We start from the raw sequence: 25,506 nt of genomic DNA, 5'->3' as shown, positions 1-25,506 counted from the left end.
TACTACATAGATATCATTGATAGCAACTCCCACTGTCACCTTCCTCCCGCTCATACTTCACGGCGAGACACCATGAATATTTTCTACGCAGGATCCGAAGGGTGTCTAGGAGCTCAAACGGTCACCTCTGAACTTTGAAGGCTCCGGAGTAACGTCGGAACTACTATCCGCCCACTTCGCGACTTCTTTCTTTGACTTGTGGGGAGCGGCGCTGACACAAGATGATGACCGATTAAGAAGTGAGTCGGAACGCGAAGAGCCGGATCGCTGCTGATACACCAGCGAAGGAGAGGGCACTGACTAAGGCGGGGATTTCTCAGCTTTATATCTCTCAGCGAGCAGCGCAAAGGCATTTCTCCCGAAGGTACTCGCCCCACTTACCCTTCAGCCCCTCTCTATTCAGAACACACGCACATCGCAGACATGTCCGTTGTCAAAATGGAATACGAGGACAAGGGCATGCCCTTTCGACGCCTCGGGAACAGCGGCCTGCGTGTCCCCGTTTTTTCGTTCGGTGGATGTGCGTATCTGCATTGCAGCAGCTCTTCTCGATTACCGGGCTTATGAATGTGTCAATGACTCTCTTTTACAGGGCTCACGCTCGGTGAGGACGTTATTGGTGACCCCGTCAAGGTGCGCAGATCGTCTGCCAGGAATAATTCGAGGATCCTGAGGTAGCGCACAGGATATCATGAAAGTTGCATTCGAGAACGGCGTCAACATGTATCTATCTTCTATAGCACTTTTATTTCCTCTCAGGAGCTAATATGCGATGCGGGCAGGTTCGACACCGCTGAAGGATACGGTGCAGGAAACTCGGAGGTTGAAATGTGCGTCAATTGTACTGACCAGCGCTTTTTGTCGGATTGAATGTGCATATCTACAGGGGTCGAGTGATCAAGGAGCTTGGTCTCAGACGGACGGACCTGATCATCACCACCAAGATCTTCTTCGGCACACGTAAGAACTCCCCGAACGACACGGGCCTGTCGAGAAAACAGTAAGCCTGCAATCCAAATCCAAGCATTTGGGGGAGCAGAACTGAGTATTTTGTGCAGCATCATTGAGGGCGCGAAATTATCGCTGCAGCGTCTGCAGCTAGACTATGTTGACGTCCTCTTTGCACATCGTCCGGACCCCAGCGGTATGTCGCAGCTGATTTGCCCTGCCGATTTCCCTGTAATTATGACGCGACTCTCGTGCAGTTCCGATGGAGGAGGTCGTCCGTGCCTTCAACTTCGTGATCGACCAGGGTTGGGTATGTTCCGCTACCTTGAGTCCTCTGTAGCGCGCGAGCTAAGTGCTCGTATGCAGGCGTTCTACTGGGCTACCTCGGAATGGTCTGCGTTCCAAGTCGAGGAAGCAATGCGTGCGTAGCATTCTAGCTGTGTTGTGCAACGCAGATCTGAGCATCGTTTGCATTTGTTAGACGTTGCGGACAAGCTTGGTTTGGTGGCTCCCATTGCTGACCAGGCCGAGAAGCAGTACGTACGCCACCTTGATGTTCTGCCTTCTTCTCACCGTTACTTTTTGTAGCATGTTCCACCGTGAGCGTGTAGACAAGGAGTACCTGTAAGTACACCTTCACATTAGCTGTGTGCACTGTTCTAATAATCATTTCGCAGTCCTCTGTTCGAGAAGTACCAATACGGCACGACCATCTGGTCCGCACTCGCTGGCGGCATGCTTACTGGCAAGGTATGAACTCTTACGGGATAGCGAGTCTGTAAGAGCCACTGACGCACTCGTATTGCAGTACAACAACGGCGTGCCCTCAGACTCGCGGTTCGCGAAGCATGGCGAGTTCTACGGGTGGTTCCTCAACCAGCCCGAGGAGGCGCAGCGACGGATCACTAAAGTCAAGGCGCTCACTGAGCTCGCGGAGAAGGGTGCGCCTTTTCCCACATTCCTGCATTCCATGAAGCGGACTGATGATACCGGCGTGCAGAGCTCGGCTGCACGATGACGCAACTCGCGCTCGCGTGGGTGGCGGTGAGCCCGAACACGAGCACGGTCATCCTTGGCGCGACCAAGCCCGCGCAGGTGCTGGAGAACCTCAAGGCGATCCAGGTCATCCCGAAGCTCACCCCTGCGGTGCTCGACCGCATCGAAGCAATCTTGGAGTCGAAGCCCGCTGAAGAGGTGCGTAGCGTTGTTTTCTGCGCGTGATTTTTTCGCGCGGTCGCTGATTTTTTTTGGTGTAGCCTTTATGGGGTCGCCCGGTGTTGGACAAGTTTGGGAGACAGACGCAGTACTGAGACGTCTAGATTTAGAGGAGGCGATCGTTGTGGGGTTCTTTGCCCAAGTGTTGGGGTAGAAGTGGCTAGATATGTATCATAAAATGAGTTCTCATGAACTGCAATAGATCGATGGCGGTTGAGTTCGCGCTATAACGCCTCGGAGATACGTTGAGCAAAAAGAGGTTTACATCCGATTGCGATGGTCGTGATGCGGGCCAGCAGTGTGCATGGGGGCAAGGGGGTACGAAGTTTGAAATAGCTATAGTACTTTGAACGGGGATCAAAGTCGAAGGAAAGTACTAGTCATACTTTCCCGGGAATAGCAGGATCTGTTCCAATTTCCTACCGCAGAACTCGCTTCCCCACTGCTAGCGTGACAGTGCGATGTCGGACCCCGTTAGCCTGTACGGCCTTCACCTCGATTACGAGTTCGAACGTCCTGCGGCCGCACTGTACTTACCAAAATTGTAAAAAAACGTTATGGTGAGAACTTTGCAACGCAAATTTGTGCTGTGCATTGCCAGTGTAGTCCAGCTTAGCACTGACATTTCAGGCGAGCTTGAATCTTGCTCTCAGATCGTTGTCGATCCAACAGTAAGTCTCTTGAGACGGTCGCGTCAGTATTTGTGTTCTGACTGTATTCATATTTAAACTGCAGCTGTGCTCCGGGTAAAATAGCCATTAGATATCCTCAACAGTCGGCCGGTGGCGACTCTGCGGATCGGGTATAATTTACAATACAATCCTTTCTGTCGAGCTCCTACGTGAAATCGGGCCGAGCATAATGTCAGATCTTCATCTCCCGTTGCTCCTACGATTTAACGGGCAGAGTTCATGGTGAGGAATTGAAGACGGACTTGGAGGGTGTTCCTTCACGCTCTCATCCCACGTTGTGGAAGAGACTCTTCAGCAGACCTCATTCCCGATTCGTGGTCTCAGCCGCGGTACGACCCTTTGTTGTACCATCGTAGGTCATTGGCCTGTTCATTCGGCGCTCACGCTCACGCAGCAGGATACTAGAGAAGATCACGAACATGAAGACAGCCGTTGTTTACGGTGTCTGAGGTATGATGGTGGTTGTGTCCAGGGTCTGAGTGTTGCGACAATTAGGTTTGCCATGTACCGCTGGCTGCCTCAGGACGCCAGTTAATGCAGACATGATGCCCGAACGCCTGGCTGGGGAGCCAATGCCTTTTCTCACATTGTCCAGAGATAGCAGAAGACTGCCACAGCATCACGGCGGAGAAGATGCGGTGAGATTCGTCATCCTTCTTCTGGTCGTATCTCATTCGTTCCGACGATAAACATTGCCTTGCGCGTTGGCTATGCTAACGCTTCTGGGGCGTTCTCCCGCGAGTCCCTTGATGGAGGATATCTGCGTGGTGTGGATCTGTCTGATACCTTTCGTCATGGCATTGATTGGTATCTGCCAGATGTCGCGATGGATCCGACCTGTGACACCCACGACACCACCGCTAGGCTTCTGGGTAAGAAGTGCCTGATGGTTGTATAGCGCCAAGCTTGGTAACATCCCGGTCTAAGGTCACGATAAAGACACTGCGCTGCTTCCTATACCGCATCCATGGGTATGGTGGCTGGTTTCTTCGCCAGATCAACGGCCACGTCAAAACAGCATCGCCGATAGTGCTGCGCGGCTCCACTGACTCTCGTTATGCGTGAGATATTTGGATTCGGACTGCGGCAAGCATATCTGGTGAAGTACCACATTACTCTGCCGCGCTATAACGTTTGCTTGTCAATCGTTCTTGCGGCCTGCTGACCCCTGTCACAGGTCGCCTATACTCATGTCTACTGGCCAATCATCACGGGTCAATACGATCCAACCGGAAATGGTTCCCGCATCTCGGAACGTGGCGACATAGGTTTGGATCAGCGACTCGCGAACTCATGTGATTCTACAGTCAGTTACACGGCCTACGCCCTCAGAAGCTATGATACATGGCGCAAGCCGACAAGGTTCGAACAGCGTGTGCAAGGGGTATTGGCAGAGAATTGGAATCCGGTGTATGAAGTTCCCTTCTTTTGGGATGGGGACAAAGAACGCGCCGCGTCAACAGAACACCGGCTGAACTTCGTAATTCTGCAACTCTGTTCTTGCTTCATCGTGCCATAGGGAACTCATTTCATCTCTAGCAAGTCCTGCTGCCGAGTCGGCCGTCAGTGTTCAGTTTCTGACGCTGCACGACCAGAAAAGTGGGAGCGCTGGAGAATAAGCGCAGACAATTTAATGGACCTCTCCGTGGTATCACCGTAGAATACAACACGAGGTAGAGAAGAATCCGTGCAATCACGGAGACATTGTTGATACTGTGAGTGGTATCTTACGACACTGCACCACTCAACTTCTTTCAGGCAATTTCGATGAAGCCGCTATGGTCGCTCTCTTGCCACCACCATCGGCGTTTCGAACCTATGGCCTTCTCACGAAACATGGCGCGTTGAAGGACTTGCATTATATTACACGGTCAACCACGCTATTGAGTTTATAGAGCGGACAAGTGGAAGATGACCTTGTATCCGCTGTGGCAATTCCCACGTAGCAACTTCGAGTGTCTCTAGTAGTGACGGCGTCATCTGGAAGCCTTAACTTGGGTTCTTCCCCATCTCCTGTACATCCATATGAGGCAGCAGAGACGATGATAAAGATTTTATGTGGGACAAATGGAACATAGATGTCCACAATTGCGACCACTGTGAACAGAAGAAACCCGTCTTCTTGCTGGGCCTTGCTTGTAGGTGGAAGACGAAGCCTGAATTTTCACAGCCGTGTAGCTGCGAACCTTCCAACGCGGTTGCGGTCCAAGATCAACGCTGGGTTGAACCTGTGGTTTCCGGTACCACTTGAAGACAGATAAATTGGATCCGCAAAGTATAATTCCTGGTACTCTATCTATCGATTTGTCGCAGGGCGTTGTTCGGTACTAGTAGAATTAAGAATCTATTCAAAAGTCGGTATAAGGCCGAACGGCGTGCTGGGTGTTCGTTCGCAAGAGATATATCCAGCAGAGAGGTATGGACGTCAAGTTTCTTTCTCTAGGCCCGAAACATCCGGACAAAATTTGGAATTTTTTGCCTGCGGATGAGATCAGACCTTCGCCCAATTTTTGGCCTACTGACTGCAGTCTGCATCAGGCCTTTCGCCCCCTAAGTATATTTGAAGGCAGGGCGCTTCTGAGAAGCGGCCGCTGGTCGGCCCCCGCCGGCCACCAGGGGTCTCTATGATGAGATCAGGCATATATATAAGGTCTCAAAATTCCCAAAATTCGTCCGGACGATTCATCAGCTCTCTCCACCTGTCAGGGGTCCTCCAATTGTGCTTGTCAAAGTAGCGCTCAGCGCCGCGGTCACGTAGACGTTTCGTCCGCGGCATCATCAATCCATGTACACTGTACAGTACGCAGTCAACGTCCAACGTAAGTTTCACATTCCTCAAATGTCCCAGGGTTATTTGCTCCTCGAGAGCTTATTACTACGTCTCCCATACTACAAGGCCAGATCAGGAGGGGGGCAAGCGGCGACGTCGGAGCCTCTCAATATACCAGAGAGGATGTACGGCAGTGTTTCCATCTTCCTACAATACTAACTAAAAGCCTCCTTCTATTACAGTGCTCTTTTCTAGTACAGAAATAATCTACTGAGGATTCCACATTTGTCAGTAACCTGAGCAGGTCAGCGGGACATGGGAGTGAGCTACTCGTTCAGCGCAGAGTGAGTAGCTTCATTCTCGCAGTATCAAAGTCATATTCTCACTGACGTTCTCCCTACGATCTCAGGCTCTATGAGGGCGCATACCGTGCATTCCGAGAGTTTGTTCCTCTGTCACAAGATCGGAAACCGTTGTCGTGGAGTACACTTCCATATGCATTCGCCTACTTCATCCCATTCCTCTTCATGGGATACCTCGTGCGCCGGGCGAACACACATCTGATTAGACTACTTCTCCTGCCAACTGTGATTGGATTGACTCTACGCTGCAGCTACGGGTACAAGCTCATGAACCCGGTATACTTCATCCTCGATTGGGCCCGAAGTGCGCCGTCCTATTCGCTTCCCAGATTCACGATTACTAACTTGAAGTTGCACGCTCCAGCATTGGTCGCTCTAGTGATCATATCGAAGGCGCTGGACTTCGCGTTCGCGCAGAATGGCAGGTTCAAAGTTGGGGAGAAGCGGCTCCGTGGGATCAACGAGCCTCTCCCGAAGTCAGATCCTGACAACGAAGCCATGCATGAACCCACAGACGCGTTCGCCCGCCTTCCGCCGTGGCTCTCTGACGCGCTAGAAGTCTCACTCGCCGTGCGCGGAATTGGCTGGGACTTCGGGCAAGGCACGTACCTGCCCCAGAGCCGGCGGCCCCGGGAGCGCGGGCCGTTCCTTAGGGCCACTGCGGCATCGTTGCTGCTGAACCTTCTGTACCTCGATCTGAGCACCTCTGTCGTCGAATCGGTGCCTGGGGTGGGGAGTGTCTCTGGAGGGTCAATATTCCTGCCTTACCTCCCACTCCCCTTGCGCTATACGGTCTCGACGATTGTGCACCTGTGTGCGGGCATCATGGTCATGTCCGGGCTGGAAGCTGGGGACGATTTGCTCACCCTGCTCTTTGTCGGCGTGCTGGGCCAGCCACCCTCAGAGTGGCGGCCCATCCAGGAGAACCCGTGGGCGGCGCAGTCACTGCACGAACTGTGGGCGAAGCGGTGGCACCAACTTCTGCGACGCACGTTTATGGTCTTCGGCGGTTTCCTGGGACAGTGGGTTGCGGGCGACCTCGGACTCGTCATAGGCGTCTTCGTTGCCTCGGGCCTATACCACGAAGTTGGCCTGCAGACCGCGGACAGCCGTGTCACGCTGTTCTTCGTGCTGCAGGGTGTCGGCGTCTTGTGTGAGACTGCCTGGAAGAAGCTGACGGGAAGGCGCGTAGGCGGCCTCGCGGGGCGGGTGTGGACTTATCTGTTTGTTGTGGGTCTTGGGCAGATGACAAGTGAGTGCCACACAGTTTCTCTGATGGTTTTCTCTGACTCCGCACTCGTCGCAGCGGATGCCTGGTGTGGAAGAGGGCTGGGTGGTGCGGTACTCATCATACCCGAGTGGATGAGTGTGTTTCGAACGTTTTTGGGCCCTGCTTTTGCTTGGATTACACAAACATTACTGCAGTACAATCATGCATAGATTTTTGGATACCAGTAAAATAATATCTTGTTGAAGTTATTGAGGAAAAACGGTCCAACCCGAAAATACGGAAGACCTTACAACCATTTTTTTGCAATCGTAGACATACCTAAGATTAGGGTTATGGAAGGTTAGGGTTTCTATCCACGTCGCGTACTAAACAAACTGAGCGCTACAGCCAAGTCCATCGTTCTAAACTTCCGAGTCTCATCCCTCCTTCAGTCAGAAGCCCGCCAATTTTGTCCTGGAAATTTTGGGAGAAAACGGAGTATACGACAGGAGGCATTACTCGATTTTCAGTTTCTCTGATCACCACGAACAGTATCTGGTCAGTTCTTCGCATTTGTCCATTTCGTGAAACCAGAATGTTTGTGAGTGTCTGGGAATGCTGACGAAGAGCTTATAACTAGGACGCTGTACGGTATCGTGTTTGTAGCAAATAATGGTGCGTGTTATGTTCGCTCGTCTGGCTCATCCAAGTTCACGCCGTCAAACAGGTTGTCCTAGCTGCTTCAATATGCACAAAAGGCGGCAAAGGTACGTTCTTTGGCAAGTTCTCGTTCAGTTCATCGCAACATCGCTGCAGCTGTCATCTCGCGGCAATTCCGTGACATGAGCAAAGCTCGCATCGAATCGCTCCTCGCCTCCTTCCCAAAGCTGATCCCGACAAACACTCAGCACACGTCCGTCGAGACTGCGGACGTGCGCTACGTATACCAGCCGCTCGAGGATCTCTACATACTGCTCATCACCAACAAGGCGTCCAACATCTTGCAGGACATCGAGACGCTGCACCTCTTCTCCCGCGTCGTCTCGGACATGTGCCGGAGCGCAGAGCAGCGCGAGATCCTGAAGAATGCGTTCGAGCTCCTCGGCGCGTTCGATGAGATCGTCAGCCTCGGGTACCGCGAGCAGGTCAACCTAATGCAGGTCCGGAACGTGCTCGAGATGGAGAGTCACGAGGAGAAGATCCAAGAGATCATCGCCAGGGTGCGTCTGATTCCCGCTACTGTCCTAACTTTCACTTGAACCCGCGTGAAATAGAACAAAGAGGCGGAGGCGAAGGAGGAGCTCAAGCGCCGCGCAAAGCAGCTGGAAATGCAACGTCGGGAGCAGCAGAAGCGCACCGCAGCAGGCGGTCCCTCGGGAGGCGGATACCTCAGCGGCGGCATGACAGGCTACTCTCCAGTCCCGCAACGATTCGACGCCCCCGCTTCCTCGCCTATTCGCACCGCATCCCCTGCGCCGTCTACGCTGCGCCCGCCAGCGTTCAAGGGCAGCGGCATGAAGCTGGGGAGCAAAAAGACGAAGCAGTCGGAATTGATGGACGCGTTGGCAGGAGAGACTTTACTCTCGGAAGACATGTCGACGCCCGGAACGCCTGCACAATCGAATACACCCGAGCCGATCGTGCAGAAGAACGAGCGAGGCAGTTTGCCCGCTGTCAATGCAGAGAGGTACGCGTCCCGGTAACAACACGATCGGCTTTCTTGACACTGTTCTTAGCGTGCATGTTATCATCCGAGAACAGATCAATCTCGAGCTCATGCGCGAGGGCGGTCTCAACAACCTGGAGCTTACAGGCGACATGAATCTCCACATCACCGACCCCGCCCTGGCCCGCGTCAAACTCTCTCTCGCTCCGGCTCCATCGTCCTTTGGGCCCGAGCTACAGTTCAAGCAGCATCCCAATGTTGGAAAGTTCGCCGCGAACAGAGAACGCGTCGTCGCCCTCAAGGACCCCGCGCGTTCGTTTCCTGTGGGGCAGTCGCTCGCCGTGCTGCGGTGGCGATACTCCGGCAAAGACGAGTCCTACCTGCCTTTATCGAGTGAGCACCTCGATCTCTACCGGTGAATGTGGCTGATGTCCCGACGACCAGTCAACTGCTGGCCTACGACGGGCAATGACGGCACATGCGAAGTGAACATCGAATACGAACTCGAGACTGAGGGCGTCACTTTGCACGACGTGGTCATCTCCATCCCCCTCCCGTACGCCCGTCCGATGCTGCCTGATTCATGCTAATACTTAGGACCACGCACTCGTTCCGCAGCGACGGCTCATACCCAACGGTCACCTCGCACGCCGGCGATTGGGCTCTCGATCCGAACAGCCACTCGCTGAACTGGATGGTCCCGCACGTGAACGCTGACGAGCGATCTGGCTCACTCGAGTTCACCGTTGGCGGCGACGACCCTGGCGCGTTCTTCCCCGTGCGTGTACATTTCGTCGGCGAGGGCAGCGTGGCGGGTGTGCACCTCGCGGCGGTTGCGCGCGTGGACAACGGTGAGGACGTCGTGTATTCGGAGGATGCTACTGTCACTGTCGATAATTATACGGTCGTTTAAAACTCGATGGTGGGTATTTGTTATGTATATATGTAGATGAACGCATCATGATTGCAGGATAAAGTGCTGGGAATTGAGCTGTATGGAACGTGGAAATTGGAAAGCCTGAAGGTATGTGCCGTATTTGTCAGGTATGTCCGAAACGCATAGTCGACAGAGAAAAGTCCGTCCATCCTGCACGTGCTGCTACTGCAGAAACACAACGTCCTACAACAGAACGAATCTCACACCCCGTCCTTCACGGCTAAGTTGTTCATCTGTTCCACAATGTCCGGTGAGGGGTTCGCAGAGCTCGCCCTCCTCGGGCGCGTTGGCGGCAGAGCGCTCAACCGCTGCAAGCCGCGCCCGTTCATCGAGACCGCGTGCGCATACCCCATCGGGCGCGGGGAAACGTCCTGGTCGAAGTACTCGTCAGGCGTGCGCGGAGACTGGTGGCCGACCGAGCTCGGAGGCGTGGCACCGAGGGAGTACGCGAGTGGAGGTGTAGGCATGAGCGCGATTGAGGGCAATATAGACGGGCTCCTGTTCATGCCGCGCGCCATTGCGAGCGCGGATCTGTTTGCGTTGCGCGGTGTGGGGATCTTTGTGTGCTCTGGATCGAGCAGCAGTTGGAACGCGAGCAGGCACATGAAGGCGTCGTTCCCCGAGTTGTGCATCGTGCACTGCACGTCGACGCCGAGCGACTGGAGGAGGTTCGTGAGGGACAGCAGCGAACCTGGCTCGCGCGGCTTGCCCGAGGAGCCTTGCATTATCCCGCGGTGCCCTGTTGTGAAGAGCCGGCGCTCGTACGCGGCGGTGTCGATGATGAGCACGTTGTGCGGCAGTTCTTATAGGAAGGACAGAGATTAAAAGGTGGGACAGCGAGTAGCAAACAATGAACGGCATACTGATTTTCATCTCCTCCAGACGGCGCAGATCTCCACTGATCCCGTGTGCGACGAGCACGAGGGTGTTAGGCAGAGTCTCCGAATCCGGGCTGGCGAGACTGCTACAGACATGCGCAGGCGTTGAACGATAATACTACCTGAAAGAGGAAAAGCCAGACCTGATCACGGCTTGAAGCAACTGAGGTAACTTAGCCTTTGGCACTACTTGGCTCTCACCAAACTAGCGAAACTCTGGTTAGTATGTCAAATATCATCATCGGTCGTCAAAGACCCGTACCGCGTACTAGTGAAACACAGTCAGCAGCACGAGCTCGATAGACGCTTCAGCTACGCACCGCCCAAGGGAAGTTAGGCCGGTACCTGTTGTGAACCTTGTCCACATATTCGGCGACGATGTAGTGTCCACGCCTGATGGGTGTGCATCACGTCAGAGATTGGCGGATCGATCTCAAAAAGCCAACGTACCTGTAATTTGGTTCGGGGTCAGGCGGCCACGTACCGACACTAGAGGACATCCGGATATATAGGTTCAACGCATGACATCGGCACAAATGGCACAGAGACACTGACGCATCAAGATGCCCACACCGGACCGCAGCATAGCCAACTTCCAGACAAGACGACGTGTTCCGCTCGGACCACTCGAAGTCGATGGCGAGGAATGTTTTGTCCTTCGCGTCCCAGAGGTCGCGGACGCCCTTGGGCTCGCCGTTGCGTATGCGCACTTTCAGCGCGGCAAGGACCGCAGAGGGGAGCGTCGCGTGCAGTTTCTTGTACGTCGCATAGTCGGAGACCGTGCGGAGGTGCCTCTGGGCAGTCTCGAACGGGCTGACGCGCAGTATGTTGTCTACCAAGGGAAGAGTTTCGCCGAACCTGTTCTGTCATTGAGAAAAGATCCTGTCCGATTAGACTGACACGATACGCACCTCGTCTTGATCATCTTGATGAAAGCGCCCACGGATGTCATCCGAGTAACGATATGAGCTCTGCCAGTCCAGCTGTCCGTGACAGTGATGACTGGCCAGGCAAAAGTGAGGAATGCCTCGAATGATTGAAAGAATATTCCCCACGACCGCTCATACCTGATGTTTCATGAGTGCATCGAGTTATCCACCGACTCAAATTTACGTAGCCATTAAGCTTACCATGGGACGTTGTGCAGCTGAAAGTGACCCATGTACGCAGAGTAGACCTGTTTCGAAGGAGAGTTCATCCTCCAGTCCAGGAGCATGACGACAGTGACGAACAGACTGCAGGTCGCACTCCCATCCTCGAGGATCAGCCAGGTTGAAATCCGACATTTTGAACGAGTCCTACGAGTCCTTGATCCACAATTCCAGGGAAACGGTTCACAGAACGCTCAGACAGAAGCGGTCTGGTGTAGTCAGCCACCCTAGGACTGCCTGCTGAATGACGATTTGGCACCACGAGCGAGATACGGTGAGGAGGACAGGTCCAGACGTTTACGAAGCTCTATCGGCCGAGGAATAACCAGCGACAATCCCCTCCGACTCAGGAGTAAGACAAAGAAAGGTTGATGGGCCTGCATTGTACGGCGGACCTCTCTTCATCGGCATGGAAAACGCCATGGTGGCACGAAGTGAGCCGAGCCCTGCTTACAGTGCGATCATGATGCTTCGTGGCTCCGCGCCCCGGGAATGGAACCACAACGTGCACACATGCTCAAGACAGCACGGTATAGGATTGCAATGCAAGAAGTACACATGAGACGGGCTTAGGCTACATCGAGGACTACGTGAATGCAGGGAGAAGAGGACTGACTACAATCAATTGTAATATGCAGCAGCGCGGCTGCTCCGGAACCAGCGAATACTGTTACCAATTGCTTCAGTAGCTTCTGGCGCCTAGAAGGATTCAAACGAAGATTAGCACTTCGCACGCAAGACTGCGAATGTGGAGACGAAGGGCTCAGAGACTTGAATGGTTCCGAAAGGAAACACACCCATAGTGCAAGCACGTCGATGATTTGCAGAAGTTTTACATCATAAAAAGTACAACTGCGAAGACAACTCACCTGCATTCATACTAACCCATGGGCAACAAGTGCAGTGTAGACGATAGCGGCGTAGAAGTAACATGGTTCCCAGGAGGCCATGACACGAGGATGTCTATAGGAAATAGGTTAGATATAAATAAATGACGGCGACGGCAGAATGTTCAGTCAAGATAACGCATTCTTCTCATGACCCGTATGTATAGGGCATCGAAGTGAGCTGAGTTAATACGAATAGTTCTCATCAGAGAAAGGTGGAGAGGATACCATACTCACTGGATATCCCCAGCGGCCCCACGCTTGGTGCACCACTTCAAAAAGCATGCAAATGTTACTCCATTGAAGTCTATCAGAGATTATCAGGGCGTTATCAGACATCCGCTCGCCGCTCGCTGCAATTGGCGCCAAGACAAGAGAACGGCGTCAGAATCCGAGACATAGATAGCCTCTTCAGTCATCAAAAAAGCTTGCATTGATTGTGTAGATCGCCATGAAAGTTGACGCATACACCACAGACAAGATGAGCATTACACAGATACACCACCGATTTTGCAAAGGAGAACAGACGGGAGACAAGAAGAGGTTGGTCTCAGACTCAGAGACGAAGAAAATCCTGAGCTCACGTGAGCGCGACTTTGCCTGCCCTAACGTCAGCCGCTACTGTACAGTCTTTTCCCAGGCTGTATGCGACTGGCACTTTCCACCTCTGATTCGTACACGCTAACGACTGCTCGAAGATGCAGATCTTCGTCAAGACCCTCACCGGGAAGACGATCACCCTCGAGGTGGAGTCTTCCGACACCATCGACAATGTCAAGGCCAAGATCCAGGACAAGGAGGGGTGCGTGCGGTCGTGAATTAAGGGATGTGTTTACCTGATATCTGTTTAGCATTCCACCAGACCAGCAGCGCCTCATCTTCGCCGGCAAGCAGCTGGAGGATGGCCGCACCTTGAGCGACTACAACATCCAGAAGGAGTCAACTCTTCACTTGGTCCTCCGGTATGTGCCGCGAATTTGCATGTATGAACGCTTCTGACTAAGTGTTGCATTGTAGTCTCCGTGGTGGTATCATTGAGCCCTCGCTCAAGGTACTCGCCTCAAAGTACAACTGCGACAAGCAAATCTGCCGCAAGTGTTACGCCCGCCTTCCTCCTCGTGCCACGAACTGCCGCAAGCGGGGGTGTGGTCACTCTTCACAGCTCCGCCCGTAAGCTTCATTCTACGCTTCGTATGTTAGGGTTTCTGATGCATGTTATATGGGTCTATAGCAAGAAGAAGCTGAAGTAGTGGTTTTTGCTTCTTGCTTGTGTTGGAACCATGTTCTGTTGGTTCGGGAGAGCTTCCTATATGTATCACGTACAGAGCCATATGCAACGTATAAGTTTCCATGCTGGTGCGATCTGAACGTTACTGAAATCCTTGAAGGCCGCTCTGCAGCTGCAAGGTAGTCAAACCTAGCCTTGTAAGTATTGTCGTTTTGACTCAAAGTATGTTGCAGGAAATGAGACGTGGCTATGTCATGCGTGATGCATAGGCTTGATTTATAGATGACGACGATAGTGATCTTGCTTCTGGATGCTGGTTCCCATAGAGGTGCGTCTAATGTGCTATCCTTGGGCCTTTGCTCTGGATTACGTTAAGCGTTACTCGGAGTCGCAGTTTCCTCGATGTCTCATTCAAATCTGGACGAGAGACATAAGTTTTTGATCGGTTTACCGCCAATCTGCAAGCGTGCTAAGCCCCGCAGGCTGACATCTGTGGAGGGATGTTGCAATTACCAGCCTTCATGGTGTTCACCTACCACCATCGACTGCCCGTTATCTGATCGTCTACCTTCAAGTCTCCAACCGCCTATCACTCGTTATGAGCATGTTCATGGGTGCTCTTCCCATTGAGCTAATTGACTATGCCGACGATATCTCGCTGGACGACCTCGCAGTGATCTTGTCCGTGGAATTGTCGTCTGCAAGCCATACGGTCCCGGTCCCGGTTGATCTCGTCTCTTCGCGCGTCGCAGACAGTATTTTAAGTACCACGGCGTCGACCATAGTGATCCCCATCACGTTGGCGGCTGTCCCTGTCGGCCGCACCGGCAAGGCCAGCGCGCCAGATCCGCTCAATGCACTCGCTCTTTCGTGCACTTCCTCTGCAGCTACACGTTCTCCTGCTTCATGCGGTATCCGCGCGTCCATTCATGCTCCCGATTCTAAGCGTGCGGTGAATGCAACAGCGCCGTCCAGCGCCAAGGAGCTTAAGAAATCCAAGCCCCACAATCCACTGGCCCCTGCTGGTTCCGCGACGAAGGGCGCTCCCTCTGGTGCCGAGGTGGACTTCGTGGAACAGTACTTCGGCAAGCTGTACGGGCACGGTCGGTCCTCCGGAACCTCGGCGTCTATCCACGCGCCTTCCGCGTCTCAGAATCGCTCGTACCCCTCCTCTCTTGGACATCCCATCTACACGCCATCCTCCATCTCTGCCATTACCGACGATCTTCACGGAATGACCGCCAAAATGCCTGCGGAGACAAAGGCCGATTTTGCGGCTGAGGCGTCCGCGCCTGCGAGCGCTCCCGCAGATGGCGAGGTCGCTGTGGTGGATGTTGACATCGTCACAAAAAAGTTTTCCTGTTTTTCGTTGTCCGATCGGCCCAGCATCCCTGGTGATTGTCTTTTCCAAAGGAGCATCTGCTGGTCAATTCATGCCCCGAAGAGCAGCATCGCTCGTGACGAGCTCCCGAAGACGTCTTCGAAGGAGGGGAAAGAGCTGACCGAGCGCTTTGGCGAAACAAAGCTGGTGCACGCCTGCAAGCACACTGGTACTCCAGGGATCGCTGCCTCTATTCGTCTACTGTCTACCACTCTCGGCGAACAGTCGACTTTGGAGGGCTTGTCTGCACCGTCTACTTATGTCCTCGAGCACGCTTCTTTCACTGTTGAGAAGGACCAACCGGCCTCAGTCTCGACCAACACTTCATCGGAGGCTGCGACGATGCGCCAGACTGCAGGCAAGCCTAGCACTTCGACCAACACCCTCATCCGAACGGGTGGTGAGAACTTCTTGCTCGACATTGCAGACGCTTACTTGGACCAGCTGTACGACAGTGCTACGCGGGGCATCTCTTCGTCAATGCACGCACCCTTCAACGCCAACCGTTTTTCTGCGAGCGGCCTTGGTGCATCGATCCACGCTCCTGTAGCTAGCACCTTGTCTTCTCCGTATTCTAGAGAGCTGCCTTCATCGATCCATGCTCCTGCGCGATCTGCTTTGGCTTCCACCCCTGTCACTACCTCCGTGACAGTTCGTCCCGTTCCGCCATCTCCTCAGACTCCCTCTCCTCCTTCTGGGCGCTCTTCTGGTTGTTACAAGTCCGCTACATTTCTATCCAGCATTTCAGCCGACTTCAAGCGGCGCGCGTCCCCGCAGCGCCCTTGTGTACCTCCTTCCTCTGGTCCTGTGCGCGGGCCTTTACGTCCTACTAAGTTGAACCCGCAATTGTCTCGACCACCTGTGCGGCGTACGAACCTGCCGATGAAGGTGAAGAACAGTGGGAAGGAGAACCGCGATGGCACAGTACATAATGGGCAGGGGATGACAAGGAACGAGACCCGGGTTGCAACTAGGCGCGTTTGCGCATGAGCAAAGGGATGATTACCATACAACCTGCGATTTTTCTTTTCATGATTGAGGTTACTAAAGGTATATTAGCCTCGTGCTTCCACATCTCTACATTAAAGTGATCTTTGAATATGTTGGTTCTGTAGATTATACATACCGCCCGCAGATGTAAACACCTGTCTGGTATCCACGTGTTTCCGTATTTGGCAAGTGTAGTTGTGAGGATCACAAGGGCCGCAACACAGGAAGCATTACCACTTTTATCCATTGGAAATAACCTGGCAAAAAGCATGGAAATCAATAATATATTTTCAGAGGAAAAACCTCGAGAAAAAAGTGAGAAAAGAACAAAACATTCTCACAGTTTTTCCCTTGGAAATAAGTTGCCTACCATATCAGGCAACTGGACATGCCAGGACATGCCAAAACCCGGACAAAACTACCATATTTGGCGACCAACTTATTTCCAGTGGAAAAACTGCGGAAATGCTTTGTTCTTTTACACGTTTTTTCCTCATGTTTTTCCCGCAGTATAACTTTGTTGATTTCCACGCATTTTTCCAAGTTATTTCCTCGGGAAAAAAGGAGTTATGCGTCCTGTGCAAGCACCACAAGGATGGCCACGGTCTCGACGTGCATGCGCACTCCAAGGCAGCAGATGCTGCTCGCGTTGCGCTTTGGGTCGACGAGTACCAAGGTGTTAATCATTCACAGTTCCCAGGAATATTCCTCCTCCTCCTCCTCCTCCGATCACTGCCGACTCAGATCAACAGATCTGCGATGAGAGCGTCGTGTACACGAGATGAGTGCATAGGCAGCTGTACTCGTTCTTACTTGGCGAGGTTACTGACCATTCGCCAGGAAGTCCGTAATACTACGTATACATTGGTGACCTACTAGTTACAGTAACACCGCAAGCGATAGTACAACAAAAGAATATTACTTCGGGTCTCTCAAGTGATTTAAATCCGTATATTCGTTCATACTTCTAGAGCGGTTCACTCCTTGACGACCTTCGTGTTCTAAATGAAAGGTCAAGTTAGAGAGCCTCGAATCTAAGTGCACTGGGTAATCAGAGAACCACCGTACCTTGCCGCTATCGAACGGCTCCAAGCCTGCACCGACACGGGGACCGGCAATGAGCGAACTCCAGTCAAGGAGTTCAAATGTCGATTCGCCGCGGAGCGCCTGTGCAGACTGCTGGGCACGAGCGGTCAGAAGATGGCGGCGGGCGGCGTCCTACCGTAGAGAACACGTCAGCACTCTATGGAGCCCATTACAAAGATCTGAACTCACAACAGCAGGCATTGGCGAGTTGAGCTCCGTCGCCAACCGCGTGATGTGAACCGCGTCCTTGAGGCCGCCGTCGACTGCGAAGCCGGTCGAGCCGTCAAAGTCGTCGTTCATCATCCGGTTGCCGTAGTTGATCCATCTGTGGATACAATTTATATTCGTCTAATAAGAGGACAATCGTACCTCCAACGTACGAAGGAGCAGGGAACATGTCCTTGACGAACTCGTACGCAGTGCCCGAGCCGATGCCCGCCTTGTCGGCGAGCGTAAATGCTTCCGCAAGTATTTCGAGTGTGCCCAGGATCATCGAGTTACCGATCAGCTTAAACGTGGGTGCTGGAAGTAAATGTGAACGCTGAATATGTAGGAATGTCACACTGGCAAGTACCTTTCTCGATGTTGCCGCCTAAGTCCATCGCCTTCTTGCCCACCGCGGGCACGAGCAGGTGAGCGACCTCCTTCTTCGACCGGTAGTCGCCCGCTAGAATGCAGACCAGCTGTGCGCGATCGGCCGCGGCGGGCGCACCAAACACGGGGCAGGTGACGAAGTGCGTGAGTGGGATGCTTGAGATAAGACTATCCAGTTCGCCTGCAGCGACGAGTCGGCGAGCGATGCACGGAGTAATACGACGGCCAGACACGCACCTGCGACGGCCGGATAGATCGTGCTCATGTCCACGACGATCTTGTTCTTCGTCGGCGGAGATTTCTATAACGCGAACAGGTCCAGCGTTCAGATTTCCCCGCACACGCACACCATCCAGAACACGCACCTGGAGAGCCGCGGCGAACTGCTCGTATATGGTCTTGACAACGGCGTCCGTCGCGAGAATGGTGATCACGATGTCGCACTCGAGCACGAGCTGCTCAGGCGACTCGGCAATTTCCACCTTACTCGCGCCCAGAAGCTTCTGCAGCTCCTGGGACTTACTCGCCGAGCGGTTGTACACCAGCAGCGGGGACGTACTGGGCAGTGACCCACGATATTTGGCCAGGTTGCGCGCCATGTGGAAGCCCATGGATCCAAGGCCACACCAGCCGATGTTCAGCAACTGCGGGCCCGGGGTCGCTGGGCGCGAGAAAGGAATGGGGACGGACATATCTGGCGGATGTTGGAGGGTAGGAAGAAGACTGCAAGCAATATGCTCACACCTCTTTTATAATATGTTGGCGTGGGGAGGCCCGTCTGTTCTTCGAAGCAGATTTGGAGCAGATACACAGTAATCTATTGGAAGGACCCCTGCACCTCCGGTCTGTCGGGATATTTAGTGACGAATGTATACCTCAGACGGCCCCGTTCACACTGGTACTCGGGGCCTGTAAGTAAGATCTTGGGACGATGACTGAACATTCTACACATTTTTTTGGATACTCACGGGTTGAAAATAGAGCGGGAAGAACACGAGGATGCTATTGCACGTAGACGGAGAAGAGAGAAATGCACTTGCAGGGGTCCTCCGTCGCTCTCCCGTCGCTCCACGTGAGTAGGTAGCACGTGCCTCGGACGCAAAGGTAACACAACCCCTAAGTTAGGGTTAAAGTGGTCACAACGCATCCCGGACGTCCCAAAATAGCAGTTGCAACTGGTTACGTGCAGGACAGCAGGTGTAGCGTGTAACCAGCGGTCTGCGTCTATAACCTCACCCCCGACGTCGCCATGGCCATGCAGCAGGCCTATGCGCACACAAACAAAGGAACTTTGGTTCCGGGACAGATGATTGCTGTCAACAAATATACAGTGCAGGTTGAGCGCTACCTCAGCCAGGGTGCGCAGTGTTCGTTCATTGACCCGTATTCCGGTTGACCGTGTGTCATCCCAGGGGGTTTCGCACATGTATATCTCGTTAGGACTGCCACGCCGGTGTACAACACCACGCATCATGTGCTCAAGCGAATCGCCGTGCCGAATGAAGCAATGCTCACCGAGGTGAAGAAGGAAGTGGATATCATGGTGCGTCATTGTCATTCTCAACACAATTCGTGCGTGTTTATTGATTTCTGTAGAGGATACTCAAAGGTCATCCTAATATTGTCTTCCTCATAGATGCAGCTTGGCATCGCCTCCCTGACGGCAGTTTCGAGGTGTTCATCTTCATGGAGTATTGCGCTGGCGGTGGCATTATCGATATGATGAACCGTCGCCTGAGGGAGCGTCTCACAGAGCCTGAGATACTGACAATATTCGTTGACGTCTGCGAGGGTCTTGCAGCTATGCACGCGCTCAAACCACCGCTCCTCCATCGCGATCTCAAGGTCGAGAACATCCTTCAGTCCTCCGCGAGTTCGTACAAATTATGCGACTTCGGGAGCGCGACACCTGTGCAGAAGGTGCCTGCTAACTCTCAGGAGATCAGGATGCTTGAGGCTGATCTTAATCGGCATACTACGCTGCAATACCGCGCGCCCGAGATGGTGGACGTCTATCTCAGGCGACCGATCGACGAGAAGAGCGACGTATGGGCGCTTGGCGTATTGCTTTATAAATTATGCTACTATACGACCCCTTTTGAGGAGCATGGTCCCCTTGCTATTCTCAACGTTCAGTACAAGATACCTCCATACCCCGTGTACTCCGGCCAGATGAACGCATTGATAGGTGAGCACGGTATCCTTAAACTTTCCGCGTGGTTAACGATGTTCCTTATTAGCCTCCATGCTCCGCGAATTTGGCACACAGCGCCCGTCCGTGTTCGAGATACTCAACCATGTCCATAAGCTCCGTGGTACGAAGTCGCGCTTCACGTACAACATTCCGTCCAGAGAGCAGCCATTGTCGCCTCGCTCTATGCAAGCCCCTCCCCTGCAGGCTATATCCCAGAACATTGCATCGCCCTCTCAACCGCATGCGAATGCCTTGGACGACCTTGTAACGTTCAAGTCTCAGCAACCCCTCCCACTGTCTCCAAGTAAGAACGCAGGGACTGAAGCGCGGGACAGAGTACTTGAAGCGATTGCACCTATGCGCCGGGGACGACCTCCACCATCTGCCTCACCAGTCGTACCGACCCCGCCTGCCAGTCCGAAGAAAGGCAAGTTTGAGCTGGACATGAAGTTCAGCGCAGAGGAGGATCGTGCATGGCGAGGTGTTCGCGGTCACAAGTCGGGCCTGGCGAGCGTGGGCATGACCAATGTGAACCTCAATGCGACTCCAGGCACTGATGCATGGGGATTGGAACCTCGGATCGCGTTGAAGAAGGCGCCAGAATTGGAGGCCTTTGACAACGATTTCTCTGGGTTCGGGAAGAGCTTTGGTGACTATTTCGAGCCTGCAGGGTCACCACCAGTGCCTCTTACTGCACAACCTGTGTCAATTCCCCAGCCTGCGCCATCGCCAAAACCACCATCTGCGTCGCCACAGACTAGCCGCTTTCAGCCAGCTCGGAGCACGAAGGACGCCTTCGAGGGACTCGGTCTTACCGCGCAGCTACCACCGCAGACGCTTGGAGAGGCACGCAAGAGCCGGACGGGGCTCGCAAGTTTTGGGCTTTCCTCTAGCTTGAGCGCCAATCTACCCGCGACTCAGTATCTTGGCAGCGGGCCGGGGACGAGCAACACGTCGTATCGCCCGCCGAGCGCACACTCGCCCGTACCGTCGCCTTTCCTTCAGCAGCCACAGTCGCAGACGCTTTCACCAGATCCCCAACCTACACAATCCTGGCGCCAGCACGTGAGGGCTCCTTCGTCGTTCATGAGCCGAGGGCTCACACCGGAGGAGCGGTTCCCCTCAGTGGAAGACTTAGATCGGACGTTCGCGCCCCCACCGGCTGCGGTGTCCAGTGTAGGCGATAAGATCCCTATGGCGCATGCGCAGACGCAGCCCTCCGCTGCTAATTGGCAGCCATCGAGGGCGAGTGTTCCCGGACATGTCCGCGCGACTACAGATGCGCTACTGGGCGATTCTGGACTGAACGTAACGAGAGCAGGCAAGGGCAGGTACGACGGCGTCCGCTCGCAGCACGTCACGGGCACTGCAATGCGCGAGTCGCGAATAGCTGCGCGGCAGTCGATGCTGGGCCGCCCCGTCGAGCATAGCAGGCAGCCGGAGAGGGAGAGGGAAGCAGTCGCGCCCAGGAGCGGAGCAGGACTGACCAGCAGACCGTCGATCGCACGTCGCGAGAAGAGCTCAGTGTCTGCGAAGACGTTGGACACCGCCGATCTTTCGTCTGTCCGCGGCGACCCCAGCCTAAAGCCCTCTACACCCACGCCAGTGCTCCCACCCCGCCCACAGCCGAGTCCACGCAAGGAGCCGCGTGACTGGCTCACAGGTGCCGACGACGATGAGCTGCCTCCACGCACTCCGGCGCAACAGTTCCAGCCTGTCCTGCGCGGTTCCCCGAGCAAGCGCGCATCATTCATCGAGCGCAGTCCCATTGAGCTGGCAATGCCGCTTGAAGCGGAGAACGTGCCAGAGCCATCGTATCACCCTCGTCCTCGGAAGCAGAGCAAGCCGGAGAAGTCTGCTGGGGGAACTGGGAAGTGGGACTTGGAGAAGGAGGTGGAGGCTCAGATGGAGAAGGACCGTGAGAGGGAGAGGGCGAGGACGAAAGAGCCCAAATTGTCAAGGTCGCCTCGGCGGCCGACCAAGGCCTCTGTCACGCGGACGGGCACCGGTGGAAATATTGGTGCTCTGGGATTGCAGCTTCCGCCAGTCGACACGAATGTTGCTGCTGGGGTGACGCCGTCGCCGAATGGCCTGACAGAGAACTGGAGTCCCGTGGCGCCCTCGCCAAAACCGCTTTCGAAGGCATCACTATCCTCGTCGAGTGAAGAGGGACCGGAGGATATCAACGGCTTCGTGCCGAGGGGCGGTTCTCCAGAGAAAACAGAAGAAATGAGGAAGGTCCATGAGGAAAGGCTAACAGGATCAAGCCGACGCAGACCGAAGAGCAAGGGTCGGCAGAGCTCGGTGCACGACTTGGTGGACCTTTGGGGTGGCGGCGTCGCTGGGGAGAAAGAGGAGGACCAGGAGAATACCAGTGGTTCTACTTCAAAGCAAACCGACAAGCGCAAATCGGTGATCATGCCCGCGGCCGGTGCAAAGCCGCCTTTCCTTGCCAAACCACGGTCAGAGTCGCCTCAGCCACTGGTGGACACGACAACTGCTCTGGGCCGTATTCATCTACCTAAATCGACGAGCCCACATCGCCGCCAACCCTCTGCGCTACCCGTCAGCTTCGCGCTCGCCGCACCGGTTTCAGCACCAATGGCAGGTCGCTCCCGCCCACAGTCCATGTTCCTCACCTCACCTTCAAAGTCACTCACCTCACCTTCCAAGCCACTCGCCTCACCTTCCAAGCCACTAACCTCACCTTTCAAGCCCTTTGCTTCACCTTCCAAGCCATCGTTAGTGGAAGGCGTTGCTTCCTCTTCCTCCTCTGCGCAGCAGACACTCTCTCCACCCGCAACGCCCAGTGCCAAACGCTCCATGAGACGGAGTTCGATATCGGATATGGTACAGCTCTACGAGGCCATAGGCAGCAACCAGACACGCGGAACCAGTGCAGGCACAGGTCCGCCTGCCCCTACTGTTGCGTCGGGGCCGCCAAATGTCAACGTCGCGACGAAGCCAGCTGCGAATGATACTGGCTCGACGATACCTTCACCTTCCGCTGCAGCTACTCGCTTCCCCAAGATCTCATCAGATACTTCTCCAGTAATCTCTAAGGTCAACCTGGCTGTCCCAGATATCTCTGGCGGTATTGGTGCAGGACGGGAAGCCGTGAGAAGCAGACCTTCGTCAACGGGGTTGCCCTCGCGTACTTCCCCTACCTGGCATTTGGAGACTCCCTATATGAAATCAGAAACCTCCAACACAGGTACACGTACAGAGGCAGTCAACGGTTTGCCGTCAAGGAGGTCTCCTCTGCAGTTTCCCAGACCACTTGCAGAAGAGCCTTCTGATACTGGCGTGGAACCGCCGCTGGCTTCACCCTTCCCTGAGCGGAAAGCGACAATACCAACTGCTACGGAGAATGCGGTGTCACCCGGCCTGCGTTCACCCTCTCCGGAACGACCATACCAGGGTGTGTCGAAACTCATTGACCGTTGGAACCGTGCTGTGGATGATACCTCTGGAGCGAATGCCAGCGGACCGAGACGCGGAGGCTTTCCTGCGCGGCGCGCGGGCGTTGTAGGCGGAGACTCGGGTAGGGGAGGATCATGAGTACGATGATTTATGCAGTTACAATTGACATCTGTTGGTATTCTGTACGGAAATGACTGTGTATATACGAAAGACAGGATGTACGGTGCGGCGAGGCGCATCATGACGGGTGTCGGCGTGGAGGGCCTGCTCTTCACTTGGACATAACTAACTACGACGGGCAATTTCGCAGTTATGGTCGACCCAACAGCTCTCGCGCGACGTCTTTGCCCTTGCCCAGCTGCCAGGCATCGCCGTTGTCCGGGTAGGCATTCCACTTGACGATATCTGTGTCGCCAGACAAACCAAGCTGCATGGCAGCCACGTCGGCACGTGCAATGTTCGACTCGGAGGGGTGGATGAATATGCTCTCGGGTTTAGACTTGGAGCGGGGCCGGCCTGTCGTATTTACTGGAGGAGGGTAAGATTCGCGCCGCGTCGGCGGCTCGTAGCAGTCAGAGAGAAGCGGCTCCTTCACATTCTCGGGGCTATGTGTGTCATTCAGCTGAATTGGGCAGTATGCAAGAACCTGGATGCATACTCGGGAGGATGGGCAGCAGGCGTGTTCAGATACTCGATAACGAACTGACCAGCTGATAGAGAGGTGGCCTGTATACGACAGCAACTGTCGGTGAGCACTCGCAGGTGAGAACCGCAGAAAATCTTACTGTAATTATAATTAGACTGGTGAGACGCACGAAGTCGAGTCAGTCTGAGCAATACACGCCGGGTCCGGGTCCTTACCCAAGGTTGAACGTCATTGCAATAAGCATGTACAACCTACACGACAATCGTGAGACTGAGTGTAGACGTAACGTCAGGAAATGCACACACAATCTGTCAAAGGTGACCACCCAGTACAAACATGTACGCCATACGAGAATACGGAGGCGCGAGCCTGAGCGGCACGATCGTGACGGGTCCCAGCGGTTCGATAGGCCATACGTCAAGAGTCTGAAGAAGCACGATAACCACCGCGTATTAGCGTTTAGGTTAAGTACGACATACCGCTCGGTGAGACATATGAACACTGTGAGGATTGATGCAAGAATGAACGTCCAGGCAGAATCGAGCTGCAGATGTCGGAAGAGGACATGTTCGCCGAGGAGAGAGAGGTGGAGATGGTTCTCCCAGGCGTCCGACATCTTCATGACAGACAGTTGGCGAGACAATATAAAGACTTGAAGTTATTTCGGACGTGACCAGCAACCAGTGAACTTGGATAGTAGGAGAGAATGAACAGGAAAGATGGTGGCCCAGGAGATTGCAACTATGTAGTATTCCGCTGCTGGTTCAACTTCACGGTGGAGTTGATCTCGAGCTCGCATGAAAGTGATCTAGCCGCCGGTTACCGTACGCGTTGCGACGCCATTGACATGCGCAGGTCTGTTATCTATCTCTGAAACAACATACGGTTGAGTTGTCCACCTGTCTCGTTATGCTCTGGGGGAAAAACGCAAGTGTTTACGGGAGGAGTGGCACCAAGGGTCTAGTAGCGCTGGAGGATTGCCAGACTGTGACTCGGACGAGCCAGTACCATAGCCGGCGGGTGCATTTCTAGCACTTATACATTCTTGTTTTCGATCGTAATGACCTTGCTGATAAGTATATTCGGTGAGTAGGATTCGCAAAAAAAGCAGCAGTCGCAACGCCCAAGACAGGGATCTACAACTAATACTTCTATGTAGAGCCAGGCATTGGCGTGTAACGTCGAAAATTTGCTAATCACCTCCGTTTCTCTTGTCTACCGGTCGACCAATGGTACCACGCACGATGT

General features: G+C 54.0%; 9 protein-coding genes across 9 annotated transcripts; 6 read left to right on the top strand and 3 right to left on the bottom strand.

The window, feature by feature from the left end:
* Positions 1-423: 423 nt before the first annotated feature.
* Positions 424-2,258, top strand: SCP_0101410 (Putative voltage-gated potassium channel subunit; the record flags this gene model as incomplete). Its single annotated transcript, XM_027752380.1, has 14 exons — positions 424-520; positions 593-633; positions 686-723; positions 783-830; positions 887-1,000; positions 1,059-1,144; positions 1,206-1,258; positions 1,315-1,369; positions 1,430-1,484; positions 1,537-1,572; positions 1,626-1,698; positions 1,757-1,889; positions 1,949-2,142; positions 2,205-2,258. 14 exons carry the CDS (start codon positions 424-426, stop codon positions 2,256-2,258), a joined length of 1,077 nt encoding a protein of 358 aa, XP_027608181.1.
* Positions 2,259-5,940: 3,682 nt separating this feature from the next.
* SCP_0101400 (hypothetical protein) lies at positions 5,941-7,427 on the top strand (the record flags this gene model as incomplete). Its single annotated transcript, XM_027752379.1, has 4 exons — positions 5,941-5,969; positions 6,035-6,291; positions 6,352-7,239; positions 7,294-7,427. The coding sequence occupies 4 exons, from the start codon at positions 5,941-5,943 to the stop codon at positions 7,425-7,427; spliced, it is 1,308 nt and encodes a 435-aa protein (XP_027608180.1).
* Positions 7,428-7,869: 442 nt separating this feature from the next.
* SCP_0101390 (hypothetical protein) lies at positions 7,870-9,776 on the top strand (the record flags this gene model as incomplete). The annotated part of the gene is made up of 7 exons (XM_027752378.1): positions 7,870-7,872; positions 7,925-7,964; positions 8,014-8,417; positions 8,472-8,884; positions 8,934-9,256; positions 9,308-9,419; positions 9,482-9,776. 7 exons carry the CDS (start codon positions 7,870-7,872, stop codon positions 9,774-9,776), a joined length of 1,590 nt encoding a protein of 529 aa, XP_027608179.1.
* Positions 9,777-10,000: 224 nt separating this feature from the next.
* SCP_0101380 (hypothetical protein) lies at positions 10,001-11,964 on the bottom strand (the record flags this gene model as incomplete). The annotated part of the gene is made up of 10 exons (XM_027752377.1): positions 10,001-10,602; positions 10,664-10,764; positions 10,822-10,883; positions 10,941-10,946; positions 10,999-11,071; positions 11,129-11,167; positions 11,234-11,536; positions 11,590-11,745; positions 11,809-11,855; positions 11,911-11,964. The coding sequence occupies 10 exons, from the start codon at positions 11,962-11,964 to the stop codon at positions 10,001-10,003; spliced, it is 1,443 nt and encodes a 480-aa protein (XP_027608178.1).
* Positions 11,965-13,414: 1,450 nt separating this feature from the next.
* SCP_0101370 (Ubiquitin-60S ribosomal protein) lies at positions 13,415-13,966 on the top strand (the record flags this gene model as incomplete). The annotated part of the gene is made up of 4 exons (XM_027752376.1): positions 13,415-13,518; positions 13,568-13,678; positions 13,734-13,886; positions 13,948-13,966. The coding sequence occupies 4 exons, from the start codon at positions 13,415-13,417 to the stop codon at positions 13,964-13,966; spliced, it is 387 nt and encodes a 128-aa protein (XP_027608177.1).
* A 576-nt stretch (positions 13,967-14,542) lies between these two features.
* SCP_0101360 (hypothetical protein) lies at positions 14,543-16,315 on the top strand (the record flags this gene model as incomplete). The annotated part of the gene is made up of 1 exon (XM_027752375.1): positions 14,543-16,315. One exon carries the CDS (start codon positions 14,543-14,545, stop codon positions 16,313-16,315), a length of 1,773 nt encoding a protein of 590 aa, XP_027608176.1.
* Positions 16,316-17,292: 977 nt separating this feature from the next.
* Positions 17,293-18,687, bottom strand: SCP_0101350 (hypothetical protein; the record flags this gene model as incomplete). The annotated part of the gene is made up of 7 exons (XM_027752374.1): positions 17,293-17,316; positions 17,384-17,533; positions 17,591-17,726; positions 17,782-17,923; positions 17,976-18,176; positions 18,233-18,296; positions 18,361-18,687. 7 exons carry the CDS (start codon positions 18,685-18,687, stop codon positions 17,293-17,295), a joined length of 1,044 nt encoding a protein of 347 aa, XP_027608175.1.
* Positions 18,688-19,244: 557 nt separating this feature from the next.
* SCP_0101340 (predicted protein) lies at positions 19,245-23,750 on the top strand (the record flags this gene model as incomplete). Its single annotated transcript, XM_027752373.1, has 4 exons — positions 19,245-19,353; positions 19,408-19,538; positions 19,592-20,183; positions 20,236-23,750. The coding sequence occupies 4 exons, from the start codon at positions 19,245-19,247 to the stop codon at positions 23,748-23,750; spliced, it is 4,347 nt and encodes a 1,448-aa protein (XP_027608174.1).
* A 172-nt stretch (positions 23,751-23,922) lies between these two features.
* SCP_0101330 (hypothetical protein) lies at positions 23,923-24,880 on the bottom strand (the record flags this gene model as incomplete). The annotated part of the gene is made up of 6 exons (XM_027752372.1): positions 23,923-24,217; positions 24,271-24,338; positions 24,398-24,413; positions 24,474-24,509; positions 24,564-24,683; positions 24,738-24,880. The coding sequence occupies 6 exons, from the start codon at positions 24,878-24,880 to the stop codon at positions 23,923-23,925; spliced, it is 678 nt and encodes a 225-aa protein (XP_027608173.1).
* Positions 24,881-25,506: the final 626 nt, after the last annotated feature.

Source organism: Sparassis crispa (assembly GCF_003851025.1).
Source record: "Sparassis crispa DNA, contig_000000F, whole genome shotgun sequence".
Classification (NCBI taxonomy): Eukaryota; Fungi; Basidiomycota; class Agaricomycetes; order Polyporales; family Sparassidaceae; genus Sparassis; species Sparassis crispa.
The sequence above is the reverse complement of the archived record's forward strand: the minus strand, read 5'-3'. Positions and strand labels throughout refer to the sequence as shown.